Source organism: Lepidochelys kempii, chromosome 13, assembly GCF_965140265.1.
Source record: "Lepidochelys kempii isolate rLepKem1 chromosome 13, rLepKem1.hap2, whole genome shotgun sequence".
NCBI classification, from domain to species: domain Eukaryota; kingdom Metazoa; phylum Chordata; order Testudines; family Cheloniidae; genus Lepidochelys; species Lepidochelys kempii.
Genome location: NC_133268.1, coordinates 8,751,350 through 8,772,457, shown reverse-complemented (window position 1 = coordinate 8,772,457; position 21,108 = coordinate 8,751,350). Strand labels below are relative to the sequence as shown.

Below are 21,108 nucleotides of genomic sequence, written 5' to 3'. Positions count from 1 at the left end.
GCTCGGTGCCAAGGATCCAAAAGAAGGTGTTGAGCTTCAAGATGATGGGAATGCAGATGGGTGGGTGAGCTACAAGTGTGCGATGTGGCTATTTCACTCTGTCTACCTAGCTTCCCAGTGTGTCACCCCAGGTTTAATATGGATTCACTTCCTTCAAACATAGAAATAGCCTTCCTTGGCCATCTAGACCGACCGAGAGACAGGAGAAGGCTGGTAGAAGGATGGAGAGATTTAGTCAAAGAGGGTCCGAACTCCTTTTTGGTAAATGGGCCTTAATGGAATGCCTGGCATTCAGAATCCAACAGACTGCCCAGGTTTCCAGAGAATGTACTGTCTGAGGGGTGCAAGCCACCACTGAAATCAGACCTGGATAGGAATGCTGACCTGAGCTCATGTATTATTAATCTATTATTATTCTTGAGTAAGATTGTGCTCTCCTTAAATTGAATAGTACCATATGCCAGGAGTAGTCCCTTTGAAATTAATGGGATTACCCCTTGCAGAGTAAGGTACTACTCAGTATGAATAGGGGTGTCACTCTCTGGTCCTTGTACAATCCCCAAATGTGTGCTAGATGCTGTATTGAAATGTATCTCTTTCCCCTTCTTTGATACTCTGAAATAAATTCTTCCTTGCTGTTTCTAGTTTATTTAGTATAAGGGTATGCAGATGAACCTTTTAGTTTTTCAAATGCAGGGCCTTCCAAACAAACACAACATGAATAGTTAGTTGTGTGACATTTTTCCCCACAGAATCAGCTCCCCCCCACCACACACAGACACTCAAGTTGGTTTTGATTTAATGCACCACTGTTTGAAAGTGTATCTTAAAAGTCCATGTTTTACTCACATTGAATAATGTTCTGCTTCTTTGAACTTTGCCTCTGTATGAAGAACACAGCTAAGTTTAAAAAATGCTGCTGAAAGCTAGCGCTGAAATTCCCCTGGCCCCTCCGGCAGCCTTAATCAGCAAAGTTCTAGTTCCCTCATAACTGTAGAACTTTCCTTTCAAGAGCTGATAAAGCTGTATGGATTGCATAGCTGCTTTTCTGAATGTAGTATGTGCTGCAAGAATTCTCTTGTACCTTGAAAGCTTATTTCTGTGAACCAGGGCAAACTAGCTTATTGGGTAATAGCCAGGGGAAAAAATTCTTTTTCTTCTACTTCTTGCCATGCTTCGCAGAATCCTCTTGCAAATATTTTTACCAGTTACGGCCTGACACAAACTGTAGCTACTAGAGTTTTACAGCAGTGCTTGTACAGGATTGAGGGATCCCAGGAATATTTTGTGAGTAATGTTGGCTGCGAATTGGATTTTCCATTTCATGGGAAATTCTGTGATTTTGAATTCCCCCCCCCCCCCCCCAAGAGAATGAAAACAAAACAAAAAATTGAAATTTCCCATGAAATGGAATTGTGGCAAAAGTTTAATTTCAGTGTGATCAGAATGTTGTGTTTTGACAAAATCTAAATGTTACATTCCAATAATGACTTTACATATTATATTATATAATATGTATTTAAAAATTGAAATGAAAAGATGTTTTGAAATGGGAAATCAAAACATTCTGCTCTAGAAAGGTCAAACAAGTATCAGCCTTATCAGAATGCTTCACTCCAGCAGCTTTTTGTTTTTGTTTTTTCAAAATGAAATTTTGTCAAAATTTTGAAAAAACGTTTCACTTTTGACAAACTGGCATTTTCCTCTGGAAGAACCTTCAGTTGGAAGATTTCCAACCAGCTCTGTGTGGGAGGCATTTTAATATTAACCCATCCACTATCTCCCCCCTACCTATGGCCTACGTGAAATACTGGACCCTTTGAAGCCCATAGCAAAACTCCTGTTGACTTCCATGATGCCAGAATTTCACCTCCCCCTGTTTTTCATTTGATTCTTTAGCGCATAGTTAAGCTGAAGGGCAGAGCTGATGCCAGTTTCTTACTCCTGAATGAACTGGAAGAAGCTCTAAGCATCATGGGTAAACCTCCAAAGGAATGGAACATTATAATTGATACTCCTTAAGTGAAAAATGTTGTAATTAAAATTCACTGCCTCCCCCTAACTCCATGCAATTCTGATAGTGTGATTCTTGATATTGATGTCACCTAAAAAATTAAATAGTTGGGAGCAAAATCTACATGTAGCAAATTGAGTTAAAGAAATCTCATAAAAATAAATATTCTATATAATATCAGGGCTTTTTTAAAGCAGTTTATGCTATTAGTGTCCCAGTTGTTTGTTTATTTATTTTATTTCTATGCTAGCAGAGATTCCCTTGAGAGATTAACACCATGGACTAATGCACAGATGGGGCCAGATACTTGAAAGTCATCTGAATATTAAGAATTTAAATCTTTAGCCTCAGCGATTTGAATAGAAAAAGCCAATTATGGGGCTGAATTAGTTTTCAAATTAAACTGCAATTTAAGGCTTGTGAAATTAATCCTTTAAGGCACAGAGTTGCATTTATACATACACTTGTATGAAGCACTGAGGTTCTGAATTCCTGGCTCTTTCCTCTCATTCACCTGATAGTACAGTTAGCAAAGAGATGCTCATCATCCTGAAGGTTGTATTTCCACTTAAATTACAAGGGGGGGAAGTGCCGTAGGTGGTAAAATTGTTGTGAGAGAGGAAATGAAAATGGCAAAGGTAAAGTTCCAGAGTCAGTGGCAATAAGAACCATCATTTTTAACTGCTGGCAACAGACAGTAAGTGAAAAATACTTCCTTCCCATTCAAATTTGAATCAATCCAAAAACACTAAGATGCAGCTAATAATCTCAATTTGAATACAGTCAGTGGTGTTTTACAAGCTTGGAGGCAAATCATTTTCATTATTCTTTATTTAAGGCCTTGATTCAGCAAGGCACTTAAACGTGTGCTTAACTCTCTCTTAAGCCAATCGGACTTCGATACATGCTTAAGCAATTTGCTGAATGAGGATGATCTTAAATATGTGCTTAACTTTAAGCACGTCTACAAGTGCTTTGTCCTGTCAGGGCCTTAGTAAATGAGGACTATTCAGAAAAATCCATAGCCAGACTTTTATACCACTCTTAAGTGCCCAGTGGAATGGGCAAGTCAAAGACATCATAACATACTCATGAACTGGAAACAGTGGGTTACCACTTACCACATCCCAACATCAATGTGTATACATGAATATATAGGGCCAGGTCTTCATCATATGTAAATTGATATAGCTATATTGATTTCAGTGGAACTACAGTGATTGACGCAGCTGAGGAACTGATCCACCGGGAAAGAGAGACTTATACTTGAAACTGTGTGTCACAGCATGTGTGTGGGGTGGGTGGGTGTAGACCCAGAAATATGATGAAAGTGTCTCAAGTGTCTTTGACTCTTGAAATTGTGAAGTATTATTCACGTTAGTTTTGGACAAAATTAATGATACCCGTACCCTTAAAAATCTAAGGTTCTTTACAAAATGAAAAGGAAGACCTAAAATGTATGCAACTTAAGTGTGACACAGCAAGAGAAGAATCTGCCTCTCTCAACATGACCCAGATTTACTCACTTCGGTCATTATTACCATTCACGATCAAATTCCACATTACTATGTATACAGTGAAATCTTGTGGGGGATCCTACCCTGCATGAGAGTGTGTTTTTCTAATTGCATTTTCTTCCTAATCATCCCTAGAACTAGGAAAGCATAGAAATAGCAAGAGTATCATCGTCCTTAAAGGGATAACACTTAAAAACTTGTCTGATTGCCTTATTAACAGAATATGATTCAGCAGTTTTCTCAGTCTTACCAGATGCATTATCACTATGTTCATCATACAGTCCATTTAAACATCTTAATGCTGCCTCAGTCTGTTCAGTTTGGATAGAGGCTATTTTCATCCTTGCATTTTGTAAATTATTAAAAATGGCTTCATCCGACCCACCCTCTTCTCTCTCTGACACGTTGGGCATAAATTTAGGAAAGACAATATCCTCTTTCAAGGCTTTTGCTCAGTCAAGCACCATTCTGTGATAAGAAAGTGCTCATACGCAACCACATTTTACTGCTTTCCATTTTGTGTCAAAACTGGGTAGTTATGGAATACTTTGCTTAGTTAGTTTTTTAGTATAGAAACAGCCAGTCCCAACAGCAATGCAGTGAATTATTGGGCTCAAGAAGAAAAAAATCCACATCCAAAAACTCTGATGCTTTTCTCTTCAAAGAAAATGGCCAAGTTGATGTAAAGCAAAATTGGCTGAAATAATCTTCTGAGACGAGTCTGGAAATAAATTATAGCAATACAGTAGCCCAACCACTGCAATGTTTTTACCAAACAACCACAAATAATGTACCATATACCTATGGGAAAACATAATCAAGACACATTATTTAAAAGAATAGAAATGAATAAGTAGATAGCAATGAGGAGTTGTGAAGCATCATGCTAACCAGGCGGTAACTACGCTTCCAGGGGTCCTCCAGCAAGTAGTGAATAGTCAAAAACAATCAAGAATCTGGTACTCTGTTGAATCTGCCATGGGGGTGTGTGTGTGTAACATATTGTGTAAGAAAACTACGCAGTCCACACAGTTTCCCCTTGTAGACTAAAGGACACATTTTCTGCTGACCTAACTGCATTGAAGTCAGTGAACTTTAGCCCTCCCTGTTCACTTAGCATCACCAAGTCTTATCAGATTACATCAAATGAAAATATCTAAATATGCTTGAAAGGATGGAAAGCAAATCTTACATCTTTTCTGGAGACATCCTGTGCAGCTGCTGTGACAGAGCCAGCAATTTCCTTTAATATCCTTAAAAAAACCTTATTGTCTTAAGTTTGTCTCTTTGGGTCCATTGTACTAAATGCAAAGTTTATATATTATTGTGGCCCAGGATTGTATGTAACTGCTCTAGGGGAGAGATGTGATGACAAGCCTGAATGGACCAAGGACTATATTGAACAATGTGCCAGACAAGAATGGTCTTTTGAGACAATACATGTGTTCCTAGAAAATACCTAAGGAGAGGTTAATACAAATCCCTCACCACTGGTTATGCAAAAACCCAGTCTTTTGAAGCTATGCCCTGAGGAGACTGTTTTTGTCTGCATATCACCTATTACATGAGACCAATGTCATATGCCTAAGCTGTATAAAGGAAAGACTATTTGTTCACGGGTGTGCTAGTTCTGAGCTAAAGCTGTGAAAGCTTGTAACCACAGAAAACTCCTTTGTGTGGTTTGAAGGACTGACTCCTACCAGAGCCCTTGTTGGAACTGCGAGGTGATCTCTAGTAAGCTTATTAGCATATTTGTAGGGTTTTTTTAAATACATTTTCTCTGTAATGCTTTCACTTTAAGAATAAATGTGCTTGCTTATAAAGAGCTGTATGGCGACCTTTGGTTGATGGCAATTACAGCTGTTCATAGCCTTTGGAGAGAAAGTAAAGCATACACACTGGCCTGTTTAGGCAGTCTGGCTTGCTGAGAATATCACAGCGTAGGTACTGAAGAGTGCAGGTTGGGAAAAACTCCATTCAGGAGCAAGAGATACATGGGTCTCTGCTCAAGAGAGTCGACAACTGAGGATCTGGGACCCTAGAGTGGGAGCTCTTGCTGGACCACAGGGGAAAAACATTGTTGCAGTTGCCCTAATACATTCTTCCAGTTCTCAATCTGTTGAATGTTAAGTACCATCCATTGTATATTTTGTTTCTTTAGTTGCATTAATGGCCTCTCTCATAGCTCAACTCTACAAAGAAATGTTGATAGATTTTTCTGCTGTGCACTTTAATTTCCACTCTGTCATGAAAAAAGCCTAACACTTTTTTTATTCTATTTTGGAAATTATGAAACTACATTATAATTGTATAGACTGCTTTCTCAGTGAAAATTCAAGATGCACAATGGTATTGTACAGTGTATGTGGAGGCCCAGATTTTGTAGAAAAATGTCTGCAAAATTTCACTATTTGCATATGCATTTGCCATCGGACATCTGTCTTTCTGTCTGCATGCACAGTTATAGCTGTGTAATGTGTGTGTGTGCAAATTAGGCACATACATTCATGCTTTTATGCAAATTGTATTTGTTGCTCACACTTTTGAATATTTTGTCCTAAATCTCTCTTATTCCACTTTTTGAGTTTACTGCGAGAAGCAAGTGGTTCCATTTACTAAACTGCCTCATGAGCAGAGGAGGTTCATCCATTTGGACAGAAGTCTGTTTGCCTCTCTTGGAGTTTTACTTCACATAACTTCTCTGTGGTGCTTTCAGTCTCACCAGGCTCCAGACTACATTCCCAAATCATACAAGAGTTCACCTCAAATCTGGCTAAACTCTGTGTGATTTGTACTCAGTGCATGCATTAGTTTTCTTTCCCAAGATGTTTATTTTGTTCTTCAGTTCCAGATGACAGCACCCTTTCTGATTTTTTTCAATCATCTCTCTAGACCCATTTGTTCTCTTTATTCACATTAGCTTGTCTCTTCGTGCCTTGTTTGAGGTTGAGAATCTGATGTCTCCAGTAATTAGGGAGTGACATCCTCTGTGAATTAGGTTAATTGCTTGAAAGGTCAAAATATGCCATTGATTACAAAAAAAAAAATGGTAAAAGAGCATGCCAGGAGCTCTCAGCTGCTCCCCAGGGAGCGGCATCTGAAAGGAAAATGCTGCTTCTACTTTACTTTTCTGTCTGTGTGATGCAGGGTACAGTTTAGATTAGACATATTTGCAATTTATTAAATCTGCAACAGAATTTCAAGCATCTGTCTCATCTCCATGCCTTACACTTGTTTATTTAATTGGCACTATTTATTTATTTTGATGACACTGCTGCATAAATTTGGAGGGTCTGATTCTCATTTTGCATTTGGGGTGATGAGAGTGGTAAAAATGGCTTTTTACCATCTATTTAATCCATTTTTTGTGCACTGGTGAGCTTTAGTCTTAGATACTACAGCAGTTGTCTCTATGCTGGCCTCAAGTTCATATCTTCTAAATTGCCTCTTCTATCATCTTCACTGCTTCTTTACATTTAGTAGTGACAACTCTCCCTATTCTTCATTCATTACATTGATTATCCAGACAATACTTCATTGATTTGAAAATAGTTATTCTGGCATTTTAGTGGCTTCCAACTCTTGCCTCTCCTTATTTGACTGAAATAGTATGTTTATTTTATTTCCTTCTCACTCTCATAGGCTATGGCTTTGCACTTGTGTCTGTCTTCCTTTCCTACATTTAAAACTTTGAACAATCCTGGTTTTAGTTTTTGCCCCCCTCGTCCTTGGCTGACAAAATACAAGGAATGAAATGCTGGCCGCATTGGCGTCCATGATAAGACTCCTGTTCCTTCACCCAAGAAAGTTTAGAACTCATGATGGTTTCTAGATCAAAATATAATGCTTAGTTTAGTCAGGGCTAGTCTGATTCCGATTTGATTTTATCATATGTTATTAACTACTGAGGTAGTGTGACCTAGTGGAGAAAGTATTGGACTGGGACTCAGGAGATCTGGGTTCTATTCCCAGCTCTTCTTCTAGATGACTTTGGGTACGTTGCTTCCCCTCTCTGTGCCTCAGTTTCCCCATCTGTAAAATGGAGATATGGTCAGTGGTCTCCCTTGTAAAACACTTTGAGATCTTCTGATTTAAAACTGCTGTATAAGAGGTATTATTATTATTGTTGTTTCATATTCATATCTATGGGGTTGTTCTCAGGTTCTGCAGTGCTTCATGAAGGACCTACATTTTGGTGTATCAAACACAGCTGGTCACAGCCGTAAGGCACCCCATTTACAGACAAGTGTAACTCTTGCACTTACTTCAGTTGTAAAGGATCATGGTTAAAAGTGGCAAGGCCCAAAATGTCCTACCATCACACAAGCATGTTTTCTACTTTCAACTAGTCCCTTGATAGTTTAAAAGAATATCAGCCCCCCAAAACAAGAGCTTCAGTGGACCTAAAACGCCAATGCCAGATTCTCCAGTGGTGTGAATTGTTGTGGCTCCATTGATGCCTTTTGTTTACATTAAGAATCTGTCTCAGCGTGGCGGCTGGATGAAAATCATGTTCTGGTCCTGCAAACTGGCAAAAGATTGAACTTGAAGTTGCTTCTCAGAACAAGAGTCTTGTCCATTTTGATTTTTGCTGGAATCACAACAATGAAATCATCAAGGAGAGGAGAACAAAGGCAAAGTGCAATTTTCATACACAAGTCCAAGATGGACAATGGACTGATTCAACCGGGAACCTAAGATTTTCAGATGATTGCTGCTTTCAACACTGAACAAATATTTAAAAGTTATTATTGTAAGTGGAGAAGTATTTGTATAACTGTAGCACCCGGAGAACCTACTCAGGTTTGGGATCCCATTTTGTACAAATATAGGGCCAGATTTTGCTATCCTTATTCTCTGAGCCATACCTTATTCTGCAAGAGGTTTCTTTGGAATGAATGGTATTGCTTGAAGAGTAAGGTACTATTCAACATGAGTAAGGGTCTGAGAATCTGACCCAGGGAGTATAAGACAGCAATTATCAGGATGCTTTTAAATTAGAAATTGACAGTTTTAGGAAAGTATTACAAATTTTGTGCTACTTTTAAACCATGAACTTTCCATCAGTGATTGCTTTATTCTTCTACCAAAATTGGTATGTAGAGCATTCACTACATGAGCTTTGCAATTTGGGTGGGGGGGGCGGTGGGAGGGCGGGGGAAAAAAGGAGGAAGGGGAGGATTCCATCAGTTCAAAGCCATTATTAACTTGGGTTAAAGAAGATCTAATGTAATATGGTCATCACTACATGTCTGCACATAATGATTCATTCCTTTTCTATGGGGAGATGATTAAATTAAGTATCTTGTAAAACCAAATTAGACTGAGAAGGTTAACCAACCTTTAATGATTCTGTAACATTTACCAGCCATTTAAAAACATAAACTGTAAGACACAGCTCAATAAAGAATTAAAGTTATCACTGAAAACTGCATGAAATTTTAGCCTGTCTGTTTCTACACACGAACAGATGAGGGTGGGGGTTATTTTATGTATTTATTTATTGCATTGGTATGAGGCGTAAAGGACAGAGTGGAAGGCTTTTAGTTTTTTGATAAATACCCCATTAGCTCTGCATTAAGTCTAACTAATAAACATCAGTCTTGTTTTTACCCACCTTAGAATAGTGGTAATTATGATGCAATTGTAACACGAAAACATTACAGGCCATCTTTTCAAAGAGGTGTGAGTGCAACTGTTCTCAGATTTTGTTTGCACAATTGTACATCTTAACACTGTGAAAACCCAATCTTTACTGCACAGAAATGAGGTTGCACGGATGTGAGAGAGATCAGAGGTTGAAGACAAAGGGAAAGCGAGGGCAGCAATTAGTCTGCAGTTCTTTATTATTAACATCTGAGCCAGAAAGAATCCACTCAGGTCCCAGGATGACTTTGCAGAGCTAAACATTTGAGTGCATGCATCTGTGCATGTATAGAGAGATACAAATATTATCTTTTTTTTACTTATCAAATGGGTATGTTTGGTATGATCTTGAATCACTGAGATACAAGGAACCCCACAAAGCCATTTTTACATAGTAACTTTTCCATGCAGAACTGCACTTCAGTAATCATTTCCAAACTGAACAAGAATCAATCTTAGGGCTCGGGGAAGTGAGTGCCAAGTCGCTAGGATGTGAATATGAAGCACAAAAGCCATTCCGCACTAACTCCCTGTGTAGAAACTCTCATTCTGCACTAAGTGGATTAACCATCTTTACCAGCCCCCGCTCCTCCAGCCATAATATATTCTGTAAGGCTCTGTCTTGCACATAATGGTTTCTTTATCACTTTCTCTAATCATGTGCACATCCCACAGAAAGTCCAATCAATCTGAAGGGGACGTTTTCACACAGTGACACTCATAGGGTATGTCTAGACAGGGGCTGGAGATGTAATTTTTTGCTCAGGAAAATATACCCATGCTTGCTCTGATCAATCAGTGTAGTCGCCGCAGCACTAGCAATGGGACGGGCTAGCTGCCGTGAGTACGTGCCCAGGGTTTCAGATGAGATCATACTTGGGCAGCTAGCTTGCACCTGCTGCTTGCGCTACCATGGCTGCATTGCTATTTTTAGCATGCTAGCTCAAATCAGAGCTAGTGTGGGTATGTCTACCTGAGCTGGAATTACCCCCATCAGGTCTAGCGTACGCATACCCTCTGTCTCAGGCAGGCAGGAGATCAGGGCAACGGATGCCTTGCTATTTCATATATTCAACTGTCATCTTGTTGAAATAAATTTGCATTACTTGACAAAGTAATGTCCAGAAGGCTGCATTCGTTGTAAAACAGAAGACATGCACTGTCAAGTGCAGATTCTTGGTGTCTTCTTTTTAATGATAGATCTTTTTAATGATATGCCAAGTCATATGTTAACTTTGACTCAGTTGAGAAATGAACTTGGCACATTAGTTAATGAAGAGCTAATGTACAGTGCTCTTGTCAGCACTCTCTGTGCATGATAATTCAATCAGTTGCTTAGGAGGGTTGTTCAACAGGTGTAACAAACTTGATTTAATATTGACATGATTTACTAGGAGGTGTATTTTATTTAATCTATGTTGTACCTGATGTGATAAGAAATGTTTCTATTTCAACAGGTTCTCTACTGATGTTCGTAGATCATGTATCTGTTTTAGTGAAATTATATCAGAGACCTCTTTCAGATGATATGTTTCAGACCTGTGTGATACACGACCTGGGTTTGGTCAATGTTCTGTGCTTCATCAGTTCATGTGTTCTCTCTCTTAATGAGGTCTAGGTTGTTCAGTGTGTGAGTGCATGAGCTCTTCAGATCAGAAACGCACTAAATTCATGCTTATACAGTGCTTCCAGAACTAACGGGCTGAGTATTGATTATCAGAAACCCATGACTGCTTCAAATCCTGTCTCGGGTTACGAGGGAGAATGGGTTTGGTCATCTCATTCTAGTCCCCACATCTTAAAAACCACGCTGTAATTCATCACTGTTGGCAGTGGCTGACCCAGAAGTGGAACAGTAAGGCAGGAGACACTTTAGCAAGGCTCTTTGGAACAGCTTTCGCAGCGTCAGTCCATGATATCGGATGGAAAAGGCCTGTGGGATGATAATGGCCGTTTCTTTGCATGCACAGTGGCACACAGCCAGCACTGTTAGCCTGTTACTTTAATTTCTGCTAAATTCAAACACACACACTATGTGGGCTAGATTGGGCTGTCCTTACATTGGTGAACCCTTACTCATACGAGTAGCCCAATTAGTGTCAGTAGGAATCCTCACTTGAGTAAGGGCTGTACAGTCTAGCCCTATATGTGTGCCTAGATACTACACTGATGAGTACTGTAAAAAAAGATATAATTTATTTCAATTAAAAATATAGAAACAAGTATCCCTATGCAAACTATTTAGATGCGCTAACAGTAGTTAAATTTGCAGTCACAAAGATGCCCAATACCACAGCAGCTTATGCCCATCCCACTCCACCTAGATATATACAGAATATGTGGATGTATGTTTATGGTATTCACTTCAGCAGGCCATATTTTAACAATCTACCTTTTTTTCACTGAACACTACAATACCCTGAGAAAGTGTCCAGCAAGAGCAGTGTCTTGGTTAAGATGGAGTAAATATGTATAATACTGAATACAGAATACACACAATAATGGTAGGATTGTCACCTGCCCTTAAGACAGGTTTCAGAGTAGCAGCCATGTTAGTCTGTATTCGCAAAAAGAAAAGGAGGACTTGTGGCACCTTAGAGACAAACAAATTTATTTGAGCATAAGCTTTCATGAGCTACAGAATGCATCCGATGAAGTGAGCTGTAGCTCACGAAAGCTTATGCTCAAATAAATTTGTTAGTCTCTAAGGTCCCACAAGTACTCCTTTTCTTTTTGCCCTTAAGACAGTGCACCTTTGCACATGGGTCACAGCATGGAGAGCTGAGCAGATTCTGTAAAGCTGTTACTCTCCTCCAACAGAGCCAGGCAGGAATTGGGTAGGCAGCTGAAGGGAATGGGCACATTGGCTGCACCCATCCACATATCAGGCAGCAGAGCAGAGATGGCATGGAGGAGGAAGTAATCTGCTACTAGTATATACTAGGTATTGGATAGTGGAATGCTATCAGCTTACTTCCTTCTTGCAGCAAAGAGGGAACCAGGGAAGGAAATGTGACTTTCTCAGAATCTATGGAACCCACCCTGGGGCGGTACAGCTACTTGCCCCCTTACTTGTTATGCTACAAGCTAGGCATTCATGTCAAGTTCCCCAAATCTTTCTTTGCTTCCTGCTAATTTGGATCTCACAATGGAAAATTATAATAGTCACACATGAGAATCAAAGCAGATTGCAGCAAGAGCCACAGCTGCCTGGTTCTCAGTTCACATCATAAGAGGCATTTAACATGTCTCGTGTGTCCTTATAGGGTTGCAGGTCAAGGACAATTGATATAATCAGTTTTCTAGAACTGCAATGTATAAAATGTTATTTTATTGGTCAAAGTGCTGCATCAAGGGAAACAAGGGTGAAGGGACAGAAAAGCCATGAGGCCCAATCCTACAAAGCCTCACTTGGGTTGTCATTCTTCTTCACAGGAGCTGTCTCAGTGAGATCAATGCAATTACTCACATGAGTAAGAATTTGCAGAGTCTGGCACTTTGTAAATTCCTACACCTAGGCATCTCTCGTGAATATAAAAGAATCTTCTTTGCTTCCTATCGGCAACATAGGGTACCAAATTTCTGAACTGTTACGTTTTCATACACCGGAAACTATATCATGAACTCTGTTTCTCTAGAGCCTGGTGTTCTGGATACCTGTGTGTACTACAGTGTCTATTATATCTCCTAAAATAGATTTTATTTTATTTTCCATTTTCATTAACCATAAGTTTTGGCATACTGTTCAGAGATTCGCAAAAAGAAAAGGTGTACTTGTGGCACCTTAGAGACTAACAAATTATTTGAGCATAAGCTTTCGTGAGCTACAGCTCACTTCATCGGATGCTGTAGCTCACGAAAGCTTATGCTCAAATAAATTTGTTAGTCTCTAAGGTGCCACAAGTACTCCTTTTCTTTTTGCGAATACAGACTAACACGGTTGCTACTCTGAAACCTGTTCAGAGATTATTATCTCTATGGAATGCATTAAGATAACATACATTTCAAATCAAACATCTTGTGCAACATATTTCTACTGAAATTTCTCCTATAAAGCATTTATCTAAGGATGGATTCTTTGTTTGTATCAGTTTTCACATCATTTACAGGAGAAAAAAGGGAATGCTACAAGAGAAAGGAGAACAAATCATAACTCATGCAATCTTGTTCCAAGTCAATGTTCCTTTTCTCAGCTCAAGTTTATTGATCAGAAAAATGTTAAGGTTGTTGAATACTTTGTTCTCATTTCACAAATGAGGACCAGGGTTATTGTAGAAAAATAGGACTTGCATGTATCACAGGAATTTGTCTTACACGTCTTTTAAAAAGCTAAAACAGCAAAATTCACAGGGATCTGCAGTACCATAGAGAACAAAGACAGTTTGGTTGTGCAAGCTGGAAAGAGTCCAGTGGGACTATGTGCACCTGCACAAGGATGTGATCCTGTTGGGGAGCTTCCTGCTAGCACCCCCAAAGGTGGTAGCTATCTAGAAGTGGGGCAGAGCAGTGATTACTGCGATGGCTATTATAGCTGGCGGAGTTCAGAAGGGCATGTGTGCTGCCATCATTGAAAGAGTGTCCATTTAGGGTGAGCTAGAATCCCTGCTGAGACTCCTTTGTGCCTCCTCCAGTGTGGGCCATGGATTGCCAGCCATAATCTGTCCCTCACTATGCATGACTCTCAAATGAGCAGCGTAATAACGATGCCCTCCATTTTTCTATTGATTCTTGTTTGTTTCTGTAGCCAGTAAACTTGGTCCAGCCCTGCTTTCCCCTTTCTCTTGTTTGGGTACCCTTATCATCAGTTACATATATTATTGCAGATCATTATTTGTAAGCTGTGTGTGCCCATCTTTTAAGTCATTCTTTCCACCCAATAATAACAAATGTTAGGCTGTCGTGCATCAGCTATTGGGGGGGTGGGGGTCATAAGACCATGCAGCTGCAGGAGTCCATCCAATCAAGCAACATCCTCTACCATCATAATGATAATTTCCCACTTTAACAGAACACCCTGCTGCCAAACTCCAGTGATAATAAGCCTGTCATTGTGCTCCTAGCAATATCTGGAAAATAGGCTTTTTGCAAGGCAAATGAAGAAGCTGATGATTAGCAAGAAACAAACCAATGATTCAATACGTTGCTGGCCACACATACCAAACCATTGATTTCCCTCCCTGCTGGGCAACAGCTGTTTGGTTTGCTCTGCGGATAAGCTTTGTTTCTGCACTGAAAGGGTGCTGGCACCGCAGTGATGGACTTTGTTATTGCAGGATTTGGAGGCATGGGGCAAGCTATGTTGCAGTGGTGCATGTGGGTGGGTCCTCCTGAAGTTGCTGAGAACCCCAGGAGACCTTGTACTGCTAAATTCTAGAAATATTCTCATAGCAAGGTAACTGGGCTGATTTTTGGAAGGAGAAATCTATACCTCTGGGAGGAGGCACAGGAAGCTGTAGAGGGCCAATGTTGCCTTAAAACATGCAATCCCTTGAAAAAACTATAAGGCTGGAGTTGATCATGAAACAGAGGAAGCTTGGTTATATATTATCATTATCCTTCCAGAGTATCCAATCCAAACAGGGATAGTATTTTCACAATATGCTTCTTGGATAATTAGGTAGATTTCAAATGCAATGCTCTTGCTTATTACATTTCTGAATGACGCGCAGGTTTCCAGCTCACCAACCACGCATTACTGCTAAATGAAAAGATATTGATATTTTCTTTTCTCTTATTTCAAGGGACCTATGTGATGACGGTGACTGCAAATGATGCCGATGATAGCACTACAGCCAATGGGATGGTGAGATACCGGATTGTGACCCAGACCCCACAGAGTCCATCACAAAATATGTTTACCATTAATAGTGAAACAGGAGACATTGTCACAGTGGCTGCTGGACTTGACAGAGAGGTGAGATTAAAGGAAAAAATATAGATGTTTCTGGTTGTCACTGATTTACTGAACTGTAAAATCCAGATTTGGATTTACATCCAAATGTTCTAAAGCTTGGAGCCATTTGTATTCAGGATTCTGTTTCAGAGTGAAGCCATGAGGTTCAGATCTGGATGTGACTTGCACAAAGTTCAGAGGTGGGGATCTTCGGGTTCTGGTTTGGACCTTTCGTCCTCATCTTCCTCAGTCTATGAAACTGTGGGATAGTCTTAAAAGTTTTAAAAGCCTTATCCCTGGATAACTTAAACAAAGCCGTGGAAAATAAACTGTAGAGAACAGTTCTTCACCAGCAGGGCTCTGGACAAAGGTCTTTCCCATCTCTAACTTCTACAGGTCTTTAAATTTTATCTTTGGAAACAATTAGAGCACCATTGTGAACATTTTCTTAATTTCTTAATACATGTAATGATTAAACGTAATGCTAGATCCCAAACACTGCTTCATTATCGGGCATTAAAAAATTCACCCACTAGTGTTAGCGAATCAGCAAGGTCCCCACTTAATAGTGATTATGTTGACAACATTAGGAAAACGTCTATTGCTGTTAAGGCATATTAAGGCACATGTGCTTTTGTTTTGAGAAGCACTCTTCTCTAAATAGATCTTCTTGCTGTCATTATAGAATATGCAAATGTTCCAAATGGAAAAAAGACTCTGTTATGTCATAAAAACTACACTCCACCAGCACAGATTAGCTAAAGTGAGTCTCACAAGCCCCCTCCTCCCCCACCCTTCTTTGGAAATGCGCTTCTTATTAGATAAAGTCAGGCTAAATCCAGTGGTAGGCTTTCCAACCTCTCGCAGAAAAAATGACCAGATTATCATAAATGCTAGGATTTCCTGTCCCCAGAACCAGTCACTAAGTGGAACAGAAAAGAAAGTGGAATGTCTTGTCCCTAAATTAAAACCAACTGGGTTAGCCCAGGCAGTGGAGATTCCTGTCCTCAAAATCCATTCTGATTAGCTGATGGTGGAGGAAGAATTTATGCCATGTCTTTTTCTCCATCATCCAATGATTGGTTGGGTTACCACCTTTCAAATGTTGAACATGGCGATCTTATTTTCTGAACTATATAAAAGTGATCGGTAGTGCTAATTGTTTACTGTACTGTGATCTCCCACTGATAATATGATGAACACTCTTTAAAAAAACCTCAACAGGCTCCACACTCTGCGATAGTTAAATTTACCAAGGTGTTTGTGGTTTTCTCCATTTTAAATCTAGGTGGCAATACCACAGAGGTAACTGTTACAGCGCAAGTCCAGTGCCCAGTGTACCACGTTTTTAATGGGTGCCTTCCAAAAATTAGTTAAAATGATCATCTTTTTCCTCCCTTAACTATGCAACCCCTTTCTCTCTCTGGATAGAGACTAAATGGGTAAGAGGTCCCATTCAAAGGACTGGCGAACTGATTGGTTCTCTGAGATGCCAAAATTGTAGGAGTGGGAGGATGCTGAAATTTTCTGTCACTGTTTCTCCATTCATTCAGTCACTACAAGTTGCCTTCACTATGCGTCAAGGCATCTAGGTTCCAAAGCACTCTGTTGAGAGTTGGCTGCTGAACACTTTACTGTCAGTGTTTCTATCTGTTTCATTCAAATACCTCAGGCTGCCTTTTGCTTCAAGGCTACACTGAGGTTTCAGGATTCCATGTGGCTTCCATGCATCTCAATTCAGCCTGGGAGCCGAAATCCTAAACACAGCCTCAGAGCAAGGGAAGGTGGTCACTGGTGAACACGGAGAACTGGATAGAAACATTGACAGCAAGTCAGCAGCAGCTGGCAGAAGAGGGCCCCTGTGGCAGTCAGAAAGATTTGGAATAGAAACAAGGGGTGCTGGATGGAGCTGGCACAGAATTGGGGCTCACCCAAGGAGCAATGTTAGCTAGTGCTGACCCGGAGGGAGAAGGCTCAATGAAACTGCTGTCTGTGGAGCTGGTCAGATGAAAGAAGAACTTTCAAGAGATTGGATGTGAAGACAGGAAACAGAGCCGAGGAAAAAATATAACACTCCAGTTTGCCTCTTCCACAGTCTGATCTAGGCGACTTTGCAAACATGACAACAGGCATTTCCACATTCTCTCTCTTTACAAAATCAGAAACTTAACTGAATCGTAAGCAGATGCTGGAGCCTGTTGCAGACTTGTGGTAGAAGAGAGGTTATAGGCAGCACAGGAATCACTAATAGCCCTCCTAGAAATGACAGGACAGCAACCAAGTACCCAAAGCTGGATCCTAAATCCTAAGGGTGGAATCCTGTGGAAATCAATGGCAAAACTCCAGTTGTCCTACTGACTTTTAGGTCTTAGAGAGGTCCTAGTCTTTTTTAGTAATTTCAGTGGCTTAGGGCCAGGGGTGCAAGGCAAACGAAGAGCAAATCAACTTAAAAACTCACTGGCCAAAACAATCACACACAAAAACCAAGGCAGAATCTTTGCTTCCCACCTCCCACCTTTATCAGTTAGCATGTGAAATGTTTTTAAGGCCATATCTATGCTACAGAGCCAGCTGTGCTGGGATAGCCCCCTGTATAGGCACTGCATATGCTGATAGAAGTTCTTTTGCCAGCATAGTAAATCCACCTCCCCTAACAACGTTGGCTATTCCAAGAGAATCGCTCTTCTGTCAGTTTAGTTTTGCATCTATACTGCGGGTTCTGCTGGCATAGCTATGTCCCCTGGAAGTGTCAATTTTTCACACTCCTAGCCAGCATAGGTGTGCTGGCACAACTTTGTCGTGTAGACCAGGTCTAAGGCTCTCAGAAGAAGCTTGCATTTTGGGCCATCTTCCCTGTGACTTTATTCCTAGGAAATTGAGGCATGGTAGCAGTAAGCAGTTGGAATAAGGATATCGCTGGGTCCCATAGCTGGGTACAAGGTTGGACAAAAGACAGTGAATCCAAACCTCCCAGGTCCAGACATAATCCTTGGTGCTCCCTAAAGCAATACGATGTGTTTATTCCCAGTGTTTTTGTTGCTTTTCAGGTGGCACCAAGATAATACTTGGAATTGGAGTGAAGAATTTATATTTTATCAACCTAAAATCTTTTTTTTCTCAAATCTAAATAGAAACCTGTATCTGGGAACTTTACTAACCAGACCAAAAATGTGTGCTGAATTCTTGAAAGAATAGGGACTAAAGTAGATTTTTGTTGTCTGTCCATTGTTAGGAGCAGGAGCCAAATGGGAGCAGGATGTTGAGATCTGGATTATAATGTGAAAAAGTCTGATCCATGTGGTGAAGTTCCTATAAGATAAATTCTATGGGCTGAGGCCAAAATCATAATTTTCTCAGATGTTTATGTACATATCATACTGTCTGTGACATTGGACTGTTAGATTGTATTCATTAATGATCTGGAGGATGACGTGGACTGCACCCACAGCAAGTTTGCAGATGATACTAAACTGGGAGGAGTGGTAGATACGCTGGAGGGTAGGGATAGGATACAGAGGGACCTAGACAAATTAGAAGATTGTAAAGAAATCTGATGAGGTTCAACAAGGACAAGTGCAGAGTCCTGCACTTAGGACGGAAGAATCCCATGCACCACTACAGACTAGGGACCAAATGGCTAGGCAGCAGTTCTGCAGAAAAGGACCTAGGGGTTACAGTGGATGAGAAGCTGGATATGAGTCAACAGTGTACCCTTGTTGCCAAGAAGGCTAACGGCATTTTGGCCTTTATAAGTAGGGGCATTGCCAGCAGATTGAGGGACGTGATCGTTCCCCTCTATTCAACATTGGTGAGGCCTCATCTGGAGTACTGTGCCCAGTTTTGGGCCCCACACTACAAGAAGGATGTGGAAAAATTGGAAAGCATCCAGCGGAGGGCAACAAAACTGATTAGGGGACTGGAACACATGACTTATGAGGGAGAGGCTGAGGGAACTGGGATTGTTTAGTCTGCAAAAGAGAAGAATGAGGGGGGATTTGATAGCTGCTTTCAACTACCTGAAAGGAGGTTCCAAAGAGGATGGATCTAGACTGTTCTCAGTGATAGCAGATGACAGAACAAGGAGTAATGGTCTCAAGTTGCAGTGGGGGAGGTTTAGGTTGGATATTAGGAAAAACTTTTTCACTAGGAGGGTGGTGAAACACTGGAATGTGTTACCTAGGGAGGTGGTTGAATCTCCTTCCTTTGAGGTTTTTAAGGTCATGCTTGACAAAGCCCTGGCTGAGATGATTTAGTTGGGGATTGGTCCTGCTTTGAGCAGGAAGTTGGACTAGATGACCTCCTGAGGTCTCTCCCACCCTGATATTCTATTATTCTATTGATATAGAACCTTATTTTCAGTTTAGAGTAAGACCCTTTTACACAGCTCTATAAATATAACTATCTGAGCCTTAGTGTAAATGAGAATCAGGCTCATATTCGAGGTCTACCAACAACACCTTGCATTGGATAAAATAGTTAAACATGAGTGGTAAAGGTGAGATGGAGAAGACATTTTAGCTCATCTAGTTCAGCATTTCTATTGCCTGAATGTTCCCTACATTATATTTTTAGTGCTCTCTCTCAGAGTCTTCATTTAAATATTAATATTGATAAATACTGGTTTCTTGGAAATATGTAGATAAATAGATTATATTTGTTACAGTCACCAGTAAATGATCAGCTTTGCAACTCAGTTTGTCATGTGCAGTCTTTCAGCTGACTATCAAGATGGAAGACCTGCAAGAAGTCTATTTTGAGGCAAATTTTGGTAATTTAAAGCCACATATAAACTCTGATTTCTGACAAACTGAGGAGGAAATTAAAAACTCAGCCTCCAAATGTGTCTGACATTGAAGATAGCAAAATGAAAAGCAAAGGTATTAAAATATTGATGGCTTTAAAGTTATCTTACCTGGTTCCCATTAATCTGGATGTAAATATGGTTACAAAGCTCTGTGTCCATTCATTCATTATGACTATGCTTAATTGAATGGATCCCCAAGGAAGATAAAGAAAATTGGAGTGCACTTCATAAAAATTATTAGAGGACTTTTTAGCAACTGTCTGATTTAAACTCCTGCCTGCAAAAAGGGTAAGAAATGCCAAAGGTGGAACAAAAGAGCATCTATCCCATTGAACTAATAGGAGAAAACGATGGGGTTTTAGAATGTAAAGAGCCATAGATTCAAAGGTACACTGAAACACCGAGGCTAACAGCAGCAGATTAAGATCAAACACTTGCTCTAAAACCGGCCAAAGTGAAGCAGATGTAAAAGGCTGTTGGAGAATGTATTAAGACAAGGGAAAATCAGGCAGTGACTAGAGCGTGGAATATTTGGATTTGCAAGACAGGATATAACTAAACTGTAGGGGAAAAGCCACGCTCTTTTATTTGGTTTATATCAAGCTGCTGGCCAGTTGTTAATCATTTTATCTGCTTAATTTTAGCAGTATGTCCGGACTCCAGTCCTCATTGTTCTCTCCTTGTCTGCACCACCCAGGTGCATGCTGGAGATAAATGGGCCAAGTGCATCCTTATCACATGGCATGGGAGTGTGCACAAACTCGCATCTGTTTCCTATTCTAACAAGTAGCATTTCTCCCTGCACCCATGGGATAGTGACCAGGACCACACTGAGTGTTTATTCCACACTCTCACTGAAACTCAAAATTGTCCCACCAGCCTGGGATCAAACTGAGACTGTCGCTCTGAAGGCCGGTATGCCAACCACTGAGCTCTTGATGCAGTAATTCAACTCCACCAGCTACACTGATTTATCTTGTGGCAGAATATCTGTCTCAGCAGCACAGTAACCTTCATCAGGTCTACTGCATAGGCAATATCATCCTCTGAAGAGCTCCCGCTACATATTTTATGAATGAGGCCTTTGAGCATGTGAAAAAAAAAATACCAAAAAGAGAAAAGGAATTGGCTGATTCCACACACTGCTGGCAGGCCAATAATTGTCGAGACATCTCAAATGTCACCCAGGCTTATTTGAGATAATAAGTATTTCAGCTCTGCCGTGATTGTAGTG

At 40.3% G+C, this 21,108-nt stretch overlaps 1 protein-coding gene across 4 annotated transcripts in view; it reads left to right on the top strand.

Moving 5' to 3' along the window:
- Positions 1-21,108, top strand: part of CDH4 (cadherin 4) — a 673,109-nt gene that overhangs the window by 535,544 nt on the left and 116,457 nt on the right. For all 4 annotated transcript variants that reach the window (XM_073309188.1, XM_073309187.1, XM_073309190.1 and 1 more), the window contains one exon: positions 14,919-15,091. In XM_073309188.1, coding sequence (XP_073165289.1) covers positions 14,919-15,091 — 173 coding nt within the window. The remainder of the gene's footprint in view (positions 1-14,918; positions 15,092-21,108) is intronic.